This window comes from Camelus ferus, chromosome 16, assembly GCF_009834535.1.
Source record: "Camelus ferus isolate YT-003-E chromosome 16, BCGSAC_Cfer_1.0, whole genome shotgun sequence".
Classification (NCBI taxonomy): domain Eukaryota; kingdom Metazoa; phylum Chordata; class Mammalia; order Artiodactyla; family Camelidae; genus Camelus; species Camelus ferus.
In genome coordinates, this window is record NC_045711.1 from 19,757,460 (window position 1) to 19,774,272 (window position 16,813).

At 61.0% G+C, this 16,813-nt stretch overlaps 1 protein-coding gene across 2 annotated transcripts; it reads right to left on the reverse strand.

The window, feature by feature from the left end:
- Window positions 1-580: 580 nt before the first annotated feature.
- On the reverse strand, window positions 581-14,863 carry METRNL (meteorin like, glial cell differentiation regulator). 2 transcript variants are annotated; one of them, XM_032499081.1, is made up of 4 exons: window positions 14,455-14,860; window positions 8,907-9,292; window positions 2,271-2,330; window positions 581-1,343 (listed from the first exon to the last, which is right to left on the reverse strand). In XM_032499081.1, the coding sequence occupies exons 1-4, from the start codon at window positions 14,613-14,615 to the stop codon at window positions 1,027-1,029; spliced, it is 924 nt and encodes a 307-aa protein (XP_032354972.1). In that variant the 5' UTR covers window positions 14,616-14,860; the 3' UTR covers window positions 581-1,026. The 2 variants fall into 2 exon arrangements, with proteins under 2 accessions (XP_032354972.1, XP_032354973.1); XM_032499082.1 differs by lacking the exon at window positions 2,271-2,330 and having other exon boundaries at window positions 14,455-14,863.
- Window positions 14,864-16,813: the final 1,950 nt, after the last annotated feature.

Sequence of the window (16,813 nt, forward strand, 5' to 3'; positions counted from 1 at the left end):
AGGACTGCTGGCAACACCAGCAGCTGGCGGAGACAAGGAAGGGTCCTCCCCTGGAGCTTTCGGAGGGAGCGTGGCCCTGCCAACACCTTGACTTTGGACTTCTGGCCCCCACACCTTGACTTTGGACTTCTGGCCCCCAGAACCGTGAGAGAAGCAGTGTCTGTTGTCTAAGCTCCAGGGTCGTGGTCATTGGTTACGGCAGCTGCAGGACACTGACTCATCCTTGAGGACATGGGGTCAGACCAGCCCCTGGGTGTCCAGAGACGTGCTGTGGGCTCGGGCATTTGGGGGAAGCTGAGGCCAAAGGGCAGGATCTGGGTTAACAGGAAGGGGGAAGGCAGACGCTGCAGGGAGGGGGGTCCACCAGGAGGAGGACAGGGACCTGGCAGTGGCCACACCCAGTGCCCAGTGTTTTCTGGGGCCTGGGGGTCACAGCCACACTTACAGCTGGGCCCAGTGTGCAAGGCCCCAAATGCCAGGGCCAAGGGGCTCCCTCGGGGGTGCTGACCCCAGGAGATGCCCTGACGTGGCCCCAGCACAGCGCCACACACCCTGACCAGGGCCAAAGACAGACGTGCTGCTGACCCATCAGAGGCTGGTCTTTATTCCCTGGAACGGAAACAGCCTGCAGCCCAGAAGTGACCACAGCGGGAAAAACAGAAATAAAATAAAAGCCCCTAAGTATTTGGCTCCATAAATTTTCATCATAAGAAATTACTTTGAACCCAAGCCGGGTGCCAGGTGTCCACTGTGGGCTACAGCCCCACACCTCACCCAACACACCAGCCAAATGCAATGATGCAGGTGCATCGGAAAACAGTACGGAACAGCCCACAAAGGCATCTTAGACACGGAGTTTGCTTCCTATGGACATCTTTTTTTAAAAAAAATATAATAACTTAGTTGGCATGTTACAGCATTTCCAGTCCCTTGGTCAGGGAGTCCTCGGTCGTGTCCCTCCACAGCTCAGGTGCAGGGCACCCACCAGAGCCAGCATCCACCGTGGCAGCGGCAGCCATGCAATGGTCACTCCGTGCCCATCTCGCAGGGGTTCAGCCCCCTCTCCTCAGCATCCCTGTACATCCTTTGGAAGTCCTTGAAGCGCGGGGCGCAGCCGAGCCAGGCCTCCCCGAAGTGCATGTGGCCAGTGAAGAGGAACTCACCCCGCCCGGGCCGGACGCCGCACTCCAGCAGCGTGGACACGCGCCCTTGCCAGCCGCCACCTTCAGGGGCTGGCCGGAATACCCTGCTCTTCTGCCGGTAGAGCCGGCTCACATGCAGGTGGATGGCTGACTCCTGCCGCTCTGGTTCATGGGTGACGTCCTGGATGGAGCCTCGGACGACTGCAGAGGGAAGGAGACCAGGGTCAGCGAGTCTGCTCACCAAGCAATCAGCAGGACAGGAGCTGACCTTGAACTCCACCTTCCAAAATCTCTTGTTGAAAAGCACGGTTCACACACATGGGGCTGTCTAGGGGTCATCCCCACCACTCAAACTGTCGGGGAGTAGGAGATGTTTTTCTGCCAAAGGCCAGCCATGGAAGTGGGGAAAACAAAGCATAAACCAACTTTTCAAGTCAGCACAAGAAAAGCTACCGCAGTTAACACCCCAGACCTGCCGCGGTTCAGTATCAAGATCAGACAGACACGGTGAAGCTTCGAGGGAGAGAGGTGGGGTGGGAAGAAGAAAGGCAGAGCCGACCCCACCTGGGGACCGCGCACGGCCCGGACCCTCCACACGGGCCAGAGAGAGGAAGGAACCTGTACTTCCACCACATGACTGCCCTGGGGGCGGGGGGGCCCAGAGCCAGGACCCTGGGGCCAGGTCCGTGGGCACTGCACAGCAAAGCACCCGAGAGCCAACGTCACGAGCAGGCGGCTAAGCCCCGACCTCAGCCCCGGCCCTGCCAGGGCCTCGAACTCCCTCCAGCGCCTGAGGGGGGACCCAGATGATGAGGATGGGGGCTCTGAAGAGAGGCAAGAGCCGGCACTGGGAGTGATGACCTCATGCACAAAGTGGGAAAATGCTCAGTATCACCCCAAATAGGAATTCCCACCCCCAGCAGGAACTCCCAGCCCTCTCCCTGCCACACACACAGGTCCACTCCCTGGGGCTGGAAGTCTAATAGCAGAAAGGAAGGCAACTGCGATGGGACGGCCAAGCCCAGGGCCTTCAGCAGAGCCTCCTCCCCCCAAGGGTTTAGTGACAGCACCTCAGGTCCCGGGGCCTAAGAGGTCTCCCTCCCGGGCGGGAATCCCAAGTACACTCACCAAAGTCACTGGTGCAGACTGCCAGGAGCACCTCTGTGTGGCTGCAGGGGCGGCACGGGGCTGCGGGGAGAGAACAGGGTCAGGAGGGGCCTGAGGACGGGCGGGGGCACAGACCCTCCTGCCCGCGGCGTGGACGCCACACAGCATCCTGCAAGTCCTCTGATGCTGGGGGCGGCCGTCCAGGCCAAGTGGCCCTGCAGCCAAGGTGCTGAGAGCAGGAAGGAGGTGACCTCAGCCATACAGGCCGGGAGAATCCTCCTGGGGCCCTGGAGCTCACCTGGGCCGCCTGCGACGGCGTGAAAGCTGAGGGAGAGTGGGCTCCGTGCTCAACCCCACGCAGCTCGTTACCGCAGCTGTGCCACGTGAGCAACCACTGGACTCACGTGTAAATCGCTCTTTGGTGTCAAAACCAACCCAAGCTGGTCCAAAGCCACGTCCCTGACACCAACCCAGCCAGGAGCCCTCACACAGCTTACACAGCCGAGGCCAAGATGACGTGGCCTCCCACTCACAACACCTGCTCCCCACTGTCCCATCTGCTGCCACGATTCCATGGGGATCAGGACTGCCTGCAAGGACCAGCGAGGCCGTAACTCTGCTGAAGGTGTCAGAGGGATAGTCCACTTGCTTCAGCCGTGGGGCCTTCATCCAAAGCAGAGGAGCAGTAAGTTCAAGTCGGGCCTGCTGGGCCTTGGGACCAGGTAACCACCTCCAGACACCTCCACAAGCCACTCTCACAGAAAGCCCAGCTCCTTGACTGCCCCCAGGACTCCCAGACCAGGGCGAGGGCTGACGCCCCCAGCCAAATCAGTCCTCCCGCAGGGGCCCTCTGGCCGCCCAGCCCTCACCCCGCCCTGACCAACTGCCTCAGGCGGGCGCGAGGCCTCCAGAAAGGCCGGGGGAGACCGGAACCGAGAGGCTCTGGAGACCCAGGCCCACGGCGCTCCCACATTCAGCAGTGCGTTTGGGGGGACGCGAGTTTATTATCTGGTAGCGCACGTTTTCTCACCTATTTCAGGTTTCTGGGTTTGGGCCCAAGTCCCCTAAAACAGAAACGTTGGGTTTGAACTCTCACCAGGACCAGGTCCCCTCGGCCCATTCACGTTCTAAAGGCCCCACAGAGGCCCCAGCCTTGGTGCTCAGTGGGCCTGGCCGGTGCCCTCGGTGCCCCTGAGCTGGGCCGAGCTGTCACCTGCCCGGGGCTGCCCAGGCCCCACTGGGAGGCGCCCCCGAGAGAAGCAGGAGGGGGCCTCTGGACCCAGCGCGTGTGCAGCACCTGGGACCCCACGGGGGTGGACGCGCGCGACCAGAGTGCTGGCCCCCGTCCTGCCCCCAGGCAGGGGTGGATGTACGCACCCCAGTCCAGCCCAGCGAGCGCATGACTCATGGGCGCCCCGGCTTCTGTTCAGTTATCAGGAAAAGGGCGAAGCCGTGGAACCAGAACAGCCTGTCAGATGCGTCTGAAGCCCGTGGGGAGGACTGGGCGCCTCCGCCGCCCCAAGTCTGGAGCCCCTGCCCACTCAGGGCTTTCTGGCACCAGTGTGGGCCCCCAGCCTCTAGGCTTCTCTTAAAAAGAAAGTGGGCAACTGGGGGTCCCCCCACCACTACCCCGCTGGGGGCCTGCCACCCTCACTGGGCCTAACAGAGGCCACCACCCATCGGGAGTGAGGAAAAGGGGGCAACACAGCCCCACAGGCACCCCATCCCGCCTCGAAGGGCCCCAGCAGTGGTGAGACTCCCCATCTTGGAGGCACCCCCAGAGCCTATGGGGTCAGGGGCCCCCACTTGGGGCCTTTGGGGACCAGGCCGTGTGAGCTCCAAGGGCGAGTGGACGGGCGGCGAGGTCCACACAAGCTCTCTGTAGGCTGAGATAGGCCCAGGCCACACAGCGTGGTGGGACCCTGGGCCCGGGAGTCTTGCCCTCTTCGTGGTCATGGGCCCCAGCCCTCGGCTGACGAGAAAGGTGGCGTGAGCTTGTCCCAGGGGCCCTGCCCTGACCCGCACAGCACCCCCAGCCCCACACAGAGGAATGGGGACCCCAGTGGCCCCGGTGGAGGGCAGTCGGCGTCCTGCAGGCCCGCCCTCCAGAGGCCTCAGTGAGTCGGCACCGTGACAGCCGGGCTAACAAGGCCCCCCACTCCCAGCCCTCTTTTGACTCCGAGCTTCACACAGGGCAGGCACCCTTGTGCAGAAGCTGGGCTGTGGGCGCCAAGAGGAGCGGTCTGGAAACAATTACTCAGCGGAGTCAGGCTCGTAAAGGCTGCGTGGAATGCGCTGGTTTCGGACACATGGAAGCTCGTTTCCTTGTGGGGAAGATGGGGAGGGGGCGGCCAAGGGGCTGGTTGGAATTCTGGCCTGTGGTTCTCGGAAGGGGGGTTGGGGTGTGGACGGCAGAAAGATTACTCTGGAATGTACATAAAGGGAGCCGAATGAAGCGGGAGAAACAGCATCAGGGAGACCAGCAGGGCTGCAGTAGGGACCCAGGGGGGAGCCGCAGGTACAGACAGGGGCAGCAACCCTCTGTCAGGCTGCCTGCTACCCAGAGACGTTTGCAGATGGCGGGATGCTGGCCCAAAGGCGGGGCTGCCCGGGTAAGGACGACGGGGGATGTGCAGAACTTCCAGAAGGAAAACCGGGGTTGGGGACACGTGCTGGGGTCATCGGGCAGGCCGGGACAGGTGGTGGATGTAGCAAGTTAACAGGGAGGAACGAGGCTGGTATCCGTCGAGCAGAGAGCCTCCTCTGATTGTCACGACAACCCCACACTCAGCCCAACTCCAGGCCGCGGGCTGACGTCGCCCCAGATGACAGTGGGGGATGCCACCTGTGAGACCCTGTCTCAAGCGTGGGGAGCACAGGAAACTCTCCGTCCCACCGGCTGTCCCTCCACACCTGCTCCCCCCCTTCCTGGTGAGACACACCCTCCACCCCAAGAGTCCAGAGAAGGGTAAGATGAAAAATAATGACACAGTAATTACCAGGGCCAGAGAACCACCATGCAGGAGACTCAGTGATCCCTAGGGAAAAAATCAAGTTCTCTCCTTTACTGTTTCCAGGAAATAGTGCGGTTTCTTTTCACTTCTGAACGTTGCTGCTTGTCCCCCATGGCCCATCAAGGCCATCCCTAAACGCTAAGGTGCCGAGGTGGACCCCAGCGGGGGTGTGAACCTGCCAGGCCACCTGCAGGGGTCATTTGAACAGAACAGTTTCAAAGGGGATGGGGGGATGAAGCCCATCAGAAGCTGCGGGACGCAGGCCACCCCCAGCCAGCGCCCACGAGCAGCGGTGGGAGTCACTTCTGTGCTCACAGCCAGCCCCTCCCCTCTGGCTGCGTGTCTAAACTGTCTACACTCTGGCCACTGTCTCCCCATCATCTGCACACAGGGGGCCTGCCTGGGGTGGGTGGGCGCCACACAGAGCCCAAACCCCAAAGCCCAGAGTGGGGATGTGGCCAAGCCTGTATGCTCCTCCTTCTCGGCCCCTAAGTAGTGAAAGCACAGGCTGGAATCCGGGGCCCACCGGAGCTGCCCCAGGGGAGCCATGGAGATGGGGTCTGTATCTGTCCCCAAGGACCAGACAGAGCAACACCCTCACCCTCACTTGCTGGCTACTCCATGCATCCCCTAGCCCACTGGTGGTGCCTGTTTCCCCAGACTGGGACCCTGGGGAGGATGGCCCAGACAGCCCGGCGGGTCCACGGCAAGGCCTCAGCACACGTTCCAGGCGTGGCTGGGAGCTTCCTCCAGGAGCAGGCCGCATCTAGTTGCTCGCCTGCTTTTTGTGTCCTGCCAGACTTCTCCAGCACCAGACGAAGGGGTCCCCTGTTACTCTGGTGCCCAGCAGGGCCCTTGGAGGAGGTGGAGGGCTGGGGGAGTAGGTCGTCCCCCTCCTGCCACGTGGCAGCCAAGCCCTGAGTCCCCTGGGGCTGAAGGCCCCTCGCCACCTGCTTGCCCCTCCAGCTGCGCCTGCCTCTTCTTGGCTGTCGGCGCATCTTGGTTCATACGAGGAAGCCGATTATGCAACATGAGTGGACATGAGGCCAACATGTTAGCCATAAACACCCGGCGGAACCACCCGGAGCTGTGGCAGGCGGGCGAGGCTCACACATCTCTCACCAGGATCCCGGCCCATGGAGCCTCTTTTCTCCCAAGTCAGCACAGACTGGAACTCGTGACTCATCGTCCACCTGCCCAGCAGGTCGGACAACTGGCTGCCTGGCCCAAGGGCACGCGCTCATCCACGCACACACACCTGGGCTCCAGCTTCACTGGGATCTCCCCTGCAGCCAGGGCCAGTCAGGAGAGGGCTGCCGGCCTGCCATCTGAGAGCCTGCCTGGCCTGGTCATTGCTGCCAGATGGCCAGCACCAGCATTCCCCATTACATACCCATTCCTTTGGCGTTAAAAGCTTAGGGGCCCATCCCTGGAGAGGAGGGGCACACCAGCCTCCCCAGATCCCTGCTGCCCCTCCCCTCCCTCAGGGTGGGTCGGTGCTGGGCCCCCAGGCCCCTGGAGTGCTGAGTCCCCACCCCAAGTTCTGATGGTCACTGTGTCTGTGCTGCCCTCAGCATCTCAGCCACTGGGCAGATGGACACTCATGCCCCACCATCCCCAGGGTCCCCAGGATCCCTGCAGGCCCCGGATTTAAGGAGACACCCCAGGGCCAGGCAGGTGTATGTCAGCACCCCTGCCAGCGCAGTCCAGCCATAGCCACATGTCCGGTGTGGGGCCCTGGCCGGTGACCAGACAACACGCCCCCATCACAAGGGACCTTCTCCCTGCACCCCTACAGTCCTGTCCCAAACCCACTCACTGCCCAGGACTGGAAATGTGGACTTGGGGGTCTGAGGGGGAACAGACTTTGCCCCCAGGTGAGGGGAGAGACACAAAGTCTTGGGTCCCAGGGGCTGATCCACAGGCTCTGAGTCACCCCAGGCTGTGATCCCACCATGAGTTTTCCACCAGAAACTCCAGTCTGTGCAGGCGGGAGCACTCAGGTGGCAGCCCTGAAAGGACTGTCAAGCCGAGGCCTCTAAGAACCTGCTGGGGACACACAGCAAAGTGGAAAGAGGCTCTGGCCGGGAAGAATATGTGACCAGCAGCTGAGCGGCCTCGAGTCACCAGCACTGTCGTCAGCGTCCGCCCCGATCAGCCGGCCACCGCCGTGGTCGGGACACTGAATTTGGAGACCGAGCTCTTCCAGGTTTTGTTTTTATTTTGAGTTTATCTCCAGGGCCCCAAGGGAGCCCCGTGATCACTGGTGATCAAGATAAAGGCTGTCGTGGTCGAAGACTTATTCGGGTCCTGGGCTTACAGCAGCTCTCAGTGTTCCCGGTGGGTCCCACCTGGGCACTCCTACCCCGGAGCTCTGTAACAGACCAGTAGTCTGACAGAGGCTTAAGGTTTTGAAAACTGATCTGAGGAAGGACACAGAACAACAAAATGTGGATTCACCCTCAGAAGAAAAGTCCTCATTTCAAATCCTAGTGGGTCTGGTTTTTCCCAATGGGAGACTTTATTCACTGAAATGTGGAGACTACACTCTTCTTAGGACCAGCCCACCTCAAACCAGCTGTTTCCACCTCAGCACTGCTGACTCTTGGGGTGGGTCATTCTCCGTGCCGGGGTGACCATGCACTGCAGGGTGGGTGTGAGCAGTGTGAGCGGCGTCCCTGCCTCACCCCCACCACTTGGTGCCATAGCACCTTGCACTGACCATCAGCCTGGCCCGTCCCTGAAGGAACAGCCCCCCAGAACCTCCCCCAGGAAGAGCCGAGCTCACACCTTCCCCTTGGGAGGCATCTTGCTACCAACTTACTCTGGAATTGAAGCAATGCCCTGCCAGCCCCGCCCCACATGTTCAGACCCCGTGAGGTCGTCTGTGCCTCAGAGGAGGGTGGAACCTGGCCGGCTGTCCCTAACTAACGGATGGGGACCCTGAATCTGCCCTGTGTGAGAGCTCTAGGGGTCACAAGCTGCTCTCTGCCCACAGAGCTTTCCACAGACTAACACAGACCCCCACACAGGGCCCTCGTCCACCCAGACCCTCCCTCCAGGACCTCGCCTGAGGTTCCCACCACTGGCCCAGCACTGGTGTCCTCACTCCACATGGGGCAGTGACTCCTGACACACACATGTGGAATGCCTCAGGAACCAGGACCGGCCGCGACTCAGGACGTCACGACTCTGCACAGCTCTGGGACGAGAGTCAGCCTCGGCCCCCACCCCAAACTCAGCATATCTGGGGCTGCAGCGATGCCGAAAGCACTTGGCCAGCTCGTGCGTCAGGAGGAATTCTGGGGCATTTGGAGGGAACAGCACCCAACTCAAATTACAGTGGAAATCAGTGCAGGGAGGGCCTGCCAGGGCTCTGCTCTGACCCGTGGCCTTTCTCCCAAGTCCACAACGCCCACAGCACTGACGGGACCCCACACATCTCACACCTGCCCCCTAGGAGGGACCATCTGCTGGCACCTGAGCCCCTCGGGACAGACCCACCGGCCTGTGTTCATGGACGCTGTGCGGACGAGGCACGGGAGGAAATCAGAGAGGTCTGGTGAGTGAGAAGGGACCACTGCTGCCAGACCGGAGAGGCCAGGGAGCCCCCAGCCACCGCCCCCTCAGGCACCACACTCACCCGACAGGCCGTGCAGATCTGACCCCGCGCGCCGGCTGGTCAGCTCGTACTGGAAGCCCGTTGTCCTCCGGCTGATGTCCTGCTGGGGCGTCGCCTCCACGAACAGGCCACCCTGCTCAAAGCTGAAGCACGGCTCCTGGCCGGGCCCGTGGTCCCCGTCCCGCACCAGCAGTCTCAGTTCTCCAGTTTTCTCCAAATAAATATTGGCCCCCGAGGAGCCCCTGAGGGGCTTGATGCAAAGGGTCAGGTGTCGGGATGGCGAGAAGGTGTTGGGCCGCAGGTTCACGATGAGCGCCCCGGTCGGGTACATCCACTCGACGGTGCCTGCGGAGCAGCGCAGGTACACCTGCTCCACCTCCTTCCTGTGGGCCTCGTGCGTCAGCCCGCTGCAGGGGTGGGGAGACATGTCAGTGTGCAGCGGGGCCAAGCAGCCCTCCCCGCCGGCAGGCTGGACACCCCCAGCCCACTGCTCGGCCCAGGCCCACGGCCTCCCCCGCCCCTCCCTTCCAGCTCTGGTCAGCGCAGGAGCTTCTGGCTGCCAGACCCCTGGACACCTCAATGTTCAGTGGAGGTGACAGGTGCAGTGGAGGTGAGGACCAAGGAATGGGAGATCTTCCAAATAATAAATGGGGAAACACCAGCAGGACTTTGGCACCAACCCAAGTTCCAGGTTACCAGGTGAGGCTGGGAAATCAGGGCCGATTCCCACTGAGTGTGAAAACTCAGCCCCAGGTTTCGTTACAGGAGATACACGAGCACGCAGTGCTCACGTAATAAACAACGCCCTCCAAAGAGCAGCTTTTAAACCGACTGGGCACATCAGTGACATGGCGGGGGGTGGAGGTTGTTGGTGAGTTTTGTCTTGGGGTCACTGTTAGGCATAGGGCTCCTATTTTCCTGACGGTGATGATTTGACCACTTTCTCATGCATTTACAAACCTGAGGACCCTGCATTGCCAACTGCATTTCTAAAGACAAACTCAAATATCTAAGTAAAATACAAAAGTAAGGTAAACGTCCTCCACGGGGAAACATGGGACAGAAGGTATGGAAAAGCCAAAGAGAGGGGACACAAAAGGCACACGGACACCTACTCTTCTCAACAGGGACTGTGAGGGATCCCAGCAGGCTTCACGCCTAATACATGCCAAACAGGAAAAAATGAAGTGTGCTGCACTCTCGGGGAGACAGGTCTTAAGTAAAGTCATAACGTTATGTTTTCGAGAAATAGAAACCATCAAAAGCGTTAAAGTTTCCCTGCTCAAAATTGTAATGTAAATGTCAGCTTGTGGTAACGGTACGTCACAGCCACCAAGCTGCCCTGGAACTCAACCAGTGACTTCAACTTAGTGTTTTATTACATGAAATTTGGTTCTGATCAGATCTCAGACAGGTTCACCCACATTCTTAGGATTTTTATGTGGAATAAACAATGCTATATTCAGAGCCCTGGCCTGAGCGAGTTACCAGAAACCCCTTCTGTAGAGGAGAAAACACATAACATATGGTTTGCATTTACTGTTGGTGACTCATGCTCCGGGCCCCGAAAAGCCTCACTTTTCATACAGCGGCCGGCTGCAGGCTGGGGCTGCCCAGTCATCCTGCAGACCACATCAGAAGGAGGTGTCAGGGAGGTGAACTCCCTCCTCACCCCGCTCCCCACCCCCAAGGCCCTGGGTCATAAGCAGCCCGGCCTCAGACGCCTACCAGGGCCGCACACGCAGAGCAGACTTACAAATTATCGTCAAATAAAACTCACGCAAGCTCATCTGATGCATAGGAGGGGATGGGCATAATTATAGTGCTGGGTGAAAAAATTAGACTAAATGGTGTGTGGTTGCCCCAGATGACTATAATTAGCTCTGCTCCTGTGCAGCCAAACAGACTTTATCATAGTGTCCCTCCTCTCCTGTCTCCAGCCTCAGGGGGCAGCTGGACACTTGTCTTGTGCCCGGGCACCCATTCTCAACTCTCTCCCACAAAAACTGTCCAGTCCAAGGCTTTGCTTCCCTCTCGGTAGTGAGGAGGGGCCCTTGGAATGGAGGGAGGGGAGAATCTGCACCTCAGCCCGTGGGCACCTCTCACTAAGCTTCCTGAACCCCAACAGTGGAGGGGAAATGGGGAGGCCCACCCTTCACCACATCTTGGCAGGGGCAGAGGGAACCCTCATGGGGACAGATGGCCAAACCACGCGGTCCAAGGGAAGGCGATTCGCAGCCTGGGGACTGCAGTACACCAGCCTGCACGTGTGACCACACTCATCTTGTGGGGATACCTGGCTCCGTTTATTTGTAAGTTGCTCCCCTATAAGAGGACTAGGAATCAAATGCAGATTGACACAAGAAATAAAGCACCCCTCACTTAACCCTCTACTGGATCCGCCTCGTACCCAGAGCCCGTATGGGCCCTGTTCTGCTGTTCTCTCGTTCTTCTAAAACAGCAGGACCAACAAGACTTCCGCTAGGCACCCAGCGCAGGAGCGTCCACCCTCACACCACAGCCTGCCAGGTGCAAAACCTGCATTTAAACAAACATCTGCTCCGTTCAGTGGGACCCCAGCCCCTCAGCCTGGGACCTGCTGAAGTTGAGGTCTGTCCAGTTCTAACCAGAAAATCAAGCCACCACTGAGAGCCTGAAAAAAACTCCTGTTTATGTAAAAGTGCTGGAGGTGCAAAAACACAAATCGGTGATGGTCACGGACGATGGCACCTACGGCTCTCACAGGACACACGAGTGATACACTAATGAGCAAAAACAGAGTCACTGCTCTCTGGTGTTGTCGTGAAGCTAAAAGAAGCAGGGGAAAATGAGTTTCTAGTTAACCTTAGGGAGCTGAGAAGACTGATTTAATCTCGGATGATCTGAACTGAACTAGTGCATTTTCTTAAAAGAGTCGAAAGGGTTTCTGGTAACTCGCTCAGGCCAGGGCTCTGAATATAGCATTGTTTATTCCACATAAAAAGTGTCACTCCCCAGGCAGACAATCCAGGTGGAGGTACTGGGTGAACACTGTGAGCACCTTTATGGAGAAGATGGCAAATCCCAAGTCATTACGGGGACTTTCTGCAGGGGTCAGTGTGGTGGCAGCAGAGCCCACACCCCTCACACCCACAGCCTAGCCGAAACCTGAGTCACCAGAAGGAAACGCCGGCCTCTTGTTGACCAAAGTCAGGAAGAGCTTCATATCCAGGGAGAAACCAAAGGGCTCTGCTGACTGGAGTTACCTTTTCACATTCCCACTGAGCAGGACAAGCAGCCCAGGTAGGACACACTGGCAATGCCCAGCCCGCAGCAGTGGGAAGGTTCATGGTCCACCTTTACAACCACGGCCTAATAAAGATAGGGAAGGCCCTGCCCCTGCACAAGGGAGACAGATTTCAAAACCTTGTGCTTAATTGCTTGGAAATACCCAGAAACACATTCAGCCTGTCAACTGTGAGTGGCCAGTGTCACAAAGAGCAACCCCCTTCCTATCAGGAGAGCAGAGTCCACCCCGCACGTTGGAGCTCGCACCACACTGCGCTGTCTTCAGAACGGCTCATAAAAAGTCACAAATGCTACAGAGTCAGCAGGCAAGCCGGCACTCCAGGGTTTCGACAGCACGAATCCGTCAGCTGATCTGTGACACAGCTTGATAAGTGGGGGCACTGATTACGGTACAAGGGGGGCTTACGCTCCAGGAATGTGGCCTGGCCCTGTCTCTGCTCCAGCTCCTGCCCACAGCTCCTAATGCCACTGCAGCCACCCTCAGCTAGGTTCTGCCTCTGGGTTGAGCAGAGGACACTGGAGGGTGTCCAAGACTGGGGGTCCGTTAGCAATGATGGAGGCAAAGGGTCTGAAGCTAAGCCTCCCTGCGACCCCAGGTAGATGAGAGGATGCACAGGAACGGGAAGGTGAAGGAGGTCCTCCACCTATTGCAAGCACCTGCTTGGTCCAGGAGCAGGTTGGCCTGTGACCAGCCCTCACTCAAAGCCCCTCTGGGCTCCAGGGGGATATCCTCTTTCAGGCACACAGTCCTCCAAGAACCTGAAAAGGATGTCAGCGCCTCCTCTGGAAACTCAGGCTCACAGGGTGGGACTGGGCTTCTGTTTTTGATCTGCTGAGGCAGGACACCCCAAGGCCTCAGTTTGGGGATGCACTCATTCATCCAGCAGAGGCTGCAAAGCAGGGAGTTTAATTACCAGCGAGGGGGAAAGGGCAGCCCCAGAAGAGAGTGTGAGAGTCAGAGGCTCCCAGCCAGCTCTGTGCTGGCGCCAGCGTTCTCCAGGCCAACCCTCCCCAGGAGCTCCCATCCGTGCTCAGGGGCCCAGCCTCAGCGCCGTCACCCCTGCCTGGGTGTGAGCTGGGGAACTTCTGCAGAAGGCAGGGCAGGCAACACCGTCCCATCCTCAGGGGCCCAGGACCCTCACTCCAGGAGGGGTGAGAACCGGAGAAATGGGAGCAGGGTAGGTAACTGCGTTTCTACAGAGAACCGGGTCTGTACATACCCAAGATGACCAGAGGCTGCGGACACTGAACCCAGTGCAGTGGCACAACCCCCACCTTCTCAGAAAACCGGCTTCACTCAGAATAACCGTGTCACACCCCCCAGCTGAGGTGTCTGCCAGCCGGAGTCTTCCCATCAGATCTCAGGGGCTTGGGTGGGGGCCCTGCTCCGTCGGACACCCCGACACCCAGACCCAAGGTCAGCCCCGGCCCACAGCATTTTCAGAGAAGACGCTAGTTTCTCCCTCCGCAAACTCCTGAATCCTCAACCTCCCAGGCACAAAGCTGGCTTCCCCTACGGCGAGGTGCCTGGCGCTGGGCCCTCGCCCTGGCGGACAGCGCTCCGCGTCCCGAGTAGCTGCGCCCTCAGCCCCCGCCCACGCTTGTGACTCGCCTGTCACACTGCAGTTTAAAAAAAAAGTCCTCGGCTGCCTGCCTTGGCGGAGGGCGTGAAGGGGGGTCGCCGAGCACAGCGCGCGCTGCCAAGGGCGGCCTGACCTTCACGGGGCGGGGCAGGGGGCTCGGACAGGCCCGGAACTCGCCCGGCGCACAGGTGTCCGCCCGCGGGTCTCCGCCCGCACGGACGCGGTCAGTGCACGGTCAACACCAGGGTCCCCGCTCCGTCCCGCGGACCCAGCCGTCCCTTCCCGCCCAGCCCAGAGTGCAGGCCTGGCTCCTCCCGCCCGGCCTGGGGCGCGCAACTCCTCGCGGTGGGGCAGAGGCCAGACAGGACCATAGCGCCGACCCCCGCCCGCCTCCAGTGAGGGGGTCGCCGAATCGTGGCTGCGGCGTTCGGGGAACCAAGTCGGGATCCGCGCGATCCCGCGCGGGGCGAGCGGACTGCCGGTCCGGACTGACCCCGCCGCGCTACAGGCGCGCCTCCCCCTGGGCGTCCTCCGGGTCAGGGGACCGGGACTCCGCGGGCTCTTTTGTTCTAGAACCGGGGGCGGGGGAGGGCGGGGATGGCACTCAGCCTGGAGAGCGGGTCCCCGAGCCCCGGCGCCCTCGGCCCGCCCAAGAAGGGAGGGGACCCGAAGGCGGGGGTCGCGCTGCGCGGACTCACCTCCCCTTCCAGCTGCACAGGTCGCTCGAGTACTGCGCGCCCGCGCCACCAAGCAGCACGGCCAGCAACAGCAGCAGCGGCGGCGGGCCAGGGCCCAAGGCGGGGGGCCTCGGCCACAGCTGCCCCGCGCGCCCCCCGGCCGCCCGCGCCGCGCCCCGCATGCTCTGGCTCCTGCTCGGCCGCCGGCCCCGCGTCCGCGCCCACCGAGCAGAACCTCGACCCGGCGCGGCCGGGCGGCCGGGCTCCAAGTCCAGATGGTCACGTCGCGCGAACCTCGCGCCCCCGGGAAGGCCGCCCGCCCATCCCCGCCGCAGCCGGGGCCGCCCGAGCCGCTGAAGCCGATGCAGCCGCGCGCGGACCTCCACCCCCGACGCCGCCGCCAGAGCCTCTGAAGTCGGCGAGTCCGCGGTCCGGGTCGCTGCTCAGCTGGGGGGCGGCGCCCGTCCGGCCGCTCCGCCTCCGCCCCGGGTCCGCCCCTGCGCGCCGGAACTCCGCCCCGTGCGCCCGCGCCCCGCGTTCGGCCCCGTGCACCCCGGCTGGACGCGGCGGATGCCGCTCTGTGAGGTTTGGCGGGGGCATGGATCGCCGGGGACGTGTGGCCCGGGAATGGGACAGGCTGGGACGCCGCGGAGAGGAGGGGACCGCACGAGGGACGAGGAGAAAGGTCCGGGAGAGAAGAGCCAGGCTGGAAAGTGGCGTCCCGAGCAGGAGGGGGACAGGGCAGCGCAGTGCGGGGGCGGGGTAGAAACCCGAAACCCCAAGTGTGTGCAGACCCAAGCCGAGCGCCCGGCCGGCCTGCCCGTCCCGCAGTGGCGGTGCTGTGGCCCCATTGTGCAGACTGAACGCAGAGTGGCCATTGGGCTTTAGCAGGGGCGCCTGGCCGGGCACTGCTGTGTGACCAGCCTGAGCCCCTCAGAGATGCTCCTGGCGCCCACAGTGTGCTTTGCGGAAGTTCAGACTCGGTCTTGTTCTGCGGCCCACGGGGGAAGGGAGGCCCAGCTGTGCCTGGAGATGTGGCTGACTCACTGTTGAGTGTTCGGTGGACCCTGGAACACCCATTCCACAGAAAGGCTCTGGGTTTGCGGTTGGAGGCCGCCGCTCCTGCGTCACTGCTGCCTCCCGGTGCTCTCCACGTCCCTACTCGCAGTTGGTCTAGGACCTGCTTCACCAACCTTGCACTTGATTCTTGCAAGTTGTAGGATTTTAGCAACCTCCTGGCAGGATTGGTTCCCCTCCCCCAGGCTTGGCAACCTGAACTGTCTCCAGATACCGCCAGATGCCCCCCTGTGCTAAATTCCCCGCTGAGGTCCCTGTTGTAGCGGGACCAGCAGGGTGAGTGCAGTGTGGTAATTGCTGCTCCCTCACCGGGGTGGTCACTGGGGCCACCAGGTGCCCAACATCCACTGGGGGAGACCACGGGGACTAAGCAGCCCAGAGGACACTGGCCTCTGGGAGGACGAGAGGGTCTACCAAGTGGAGAGAGGGAGCCTTGGCACTCCAGGCAGCCGCACCTGTGATCACAAAAGCAGGTTTTTCTGCTTCCTCAGACTCTGGTGTCTGTCTGAGCTCCAGAGCCTGAAACAGCAACAAACGGTGAAGAAATCTGACCTTGTTTCAGCATTTCTCTTCCAACAGAGATACATTTCAGGAGGCATTTCAAGTGACCTGCAGGGGAGGGGAAGTGTCTATTACTTGTGTGTTGTGCCCTTTCGTCTGGTTAGGGGTTGGGAAGTCTACCTGGGTTGTAGGGACGGAATTGTCACACTCTGGAGAAGCTGGAGTCTGTAGGGCCCAGAACAGCTGGGCTGGAGACAGCCAGCCTCAGGAGTGCTGGGTCACCCTTGTGGGGAGTTAGCGTTCAGAGCAGCGCTGGGACAGAGGAGGCCAGCCCACCCAGCCAAAGCCCGGACCTCGCCCAGTCAGAAACGGTGACGTCATCCTAAGACCTGAGGTCAGTTTTGAGGCTGGAGGACTATACGTGTGCATTCCAGGCTTGGGGGCCTGCTGCACCCTCTTTGGAGTGAGTGCCCCGCCCCCCATGGCTGCAGGTACCAGGGTGCAAAAGTGCTTTAAGAAGTGGCCCTAGTGGAACCAGCCCTCAGGCCACTGGGAAGAGGTGTTTGCTGGTTGCGGATCTGGAAGCTGCAATCGCCCCTGTGCCCACTAAGCATGTCTGCACAGCAGAAGCCCCTTACCCAGGGCACTGCAGGTGGTGAGGAAACCGTTTATAAGCAGCCCCGCCAGGCCCATGCACCCCTGAGGGGCTGGTCAGGGTCCAGGCCGGCACACAGGGAGAGGCCAGGCAGCCCCCTTCATGTTACAGACACGGAGACTGAGTGTACTGGCCTCAGTGACCTGC

What these genes read in the sequence shown, in the direction of transcription:
- METRNL (XM_032499081.1), bottom strand. Translation starts at nt 14,615, where the DNA reads ATGCGGGGCGCGGCGCGGGCGGCCGGGGGGCGCGCGGGGCAGCTGTGG. An exon ending in CTGTGCAGCTGGAAGGGGAG is followed by an intron (nt 9,293 to 14,454) that starts GTGAGTCCGCGC and finishes CCACCCCTGCAG; the next exon opens with CGGGCTGACGCACGAGGCCC. An exon ending in AGTCTGCACCAGTGACTTTG is followed by an intron (nt 1,344 to 2,270) that starts GTGAGTGTACTT and finishes TTCCCTCTGCAG; the next exon opens with TCGTCCGAGGCTCCATCCAG.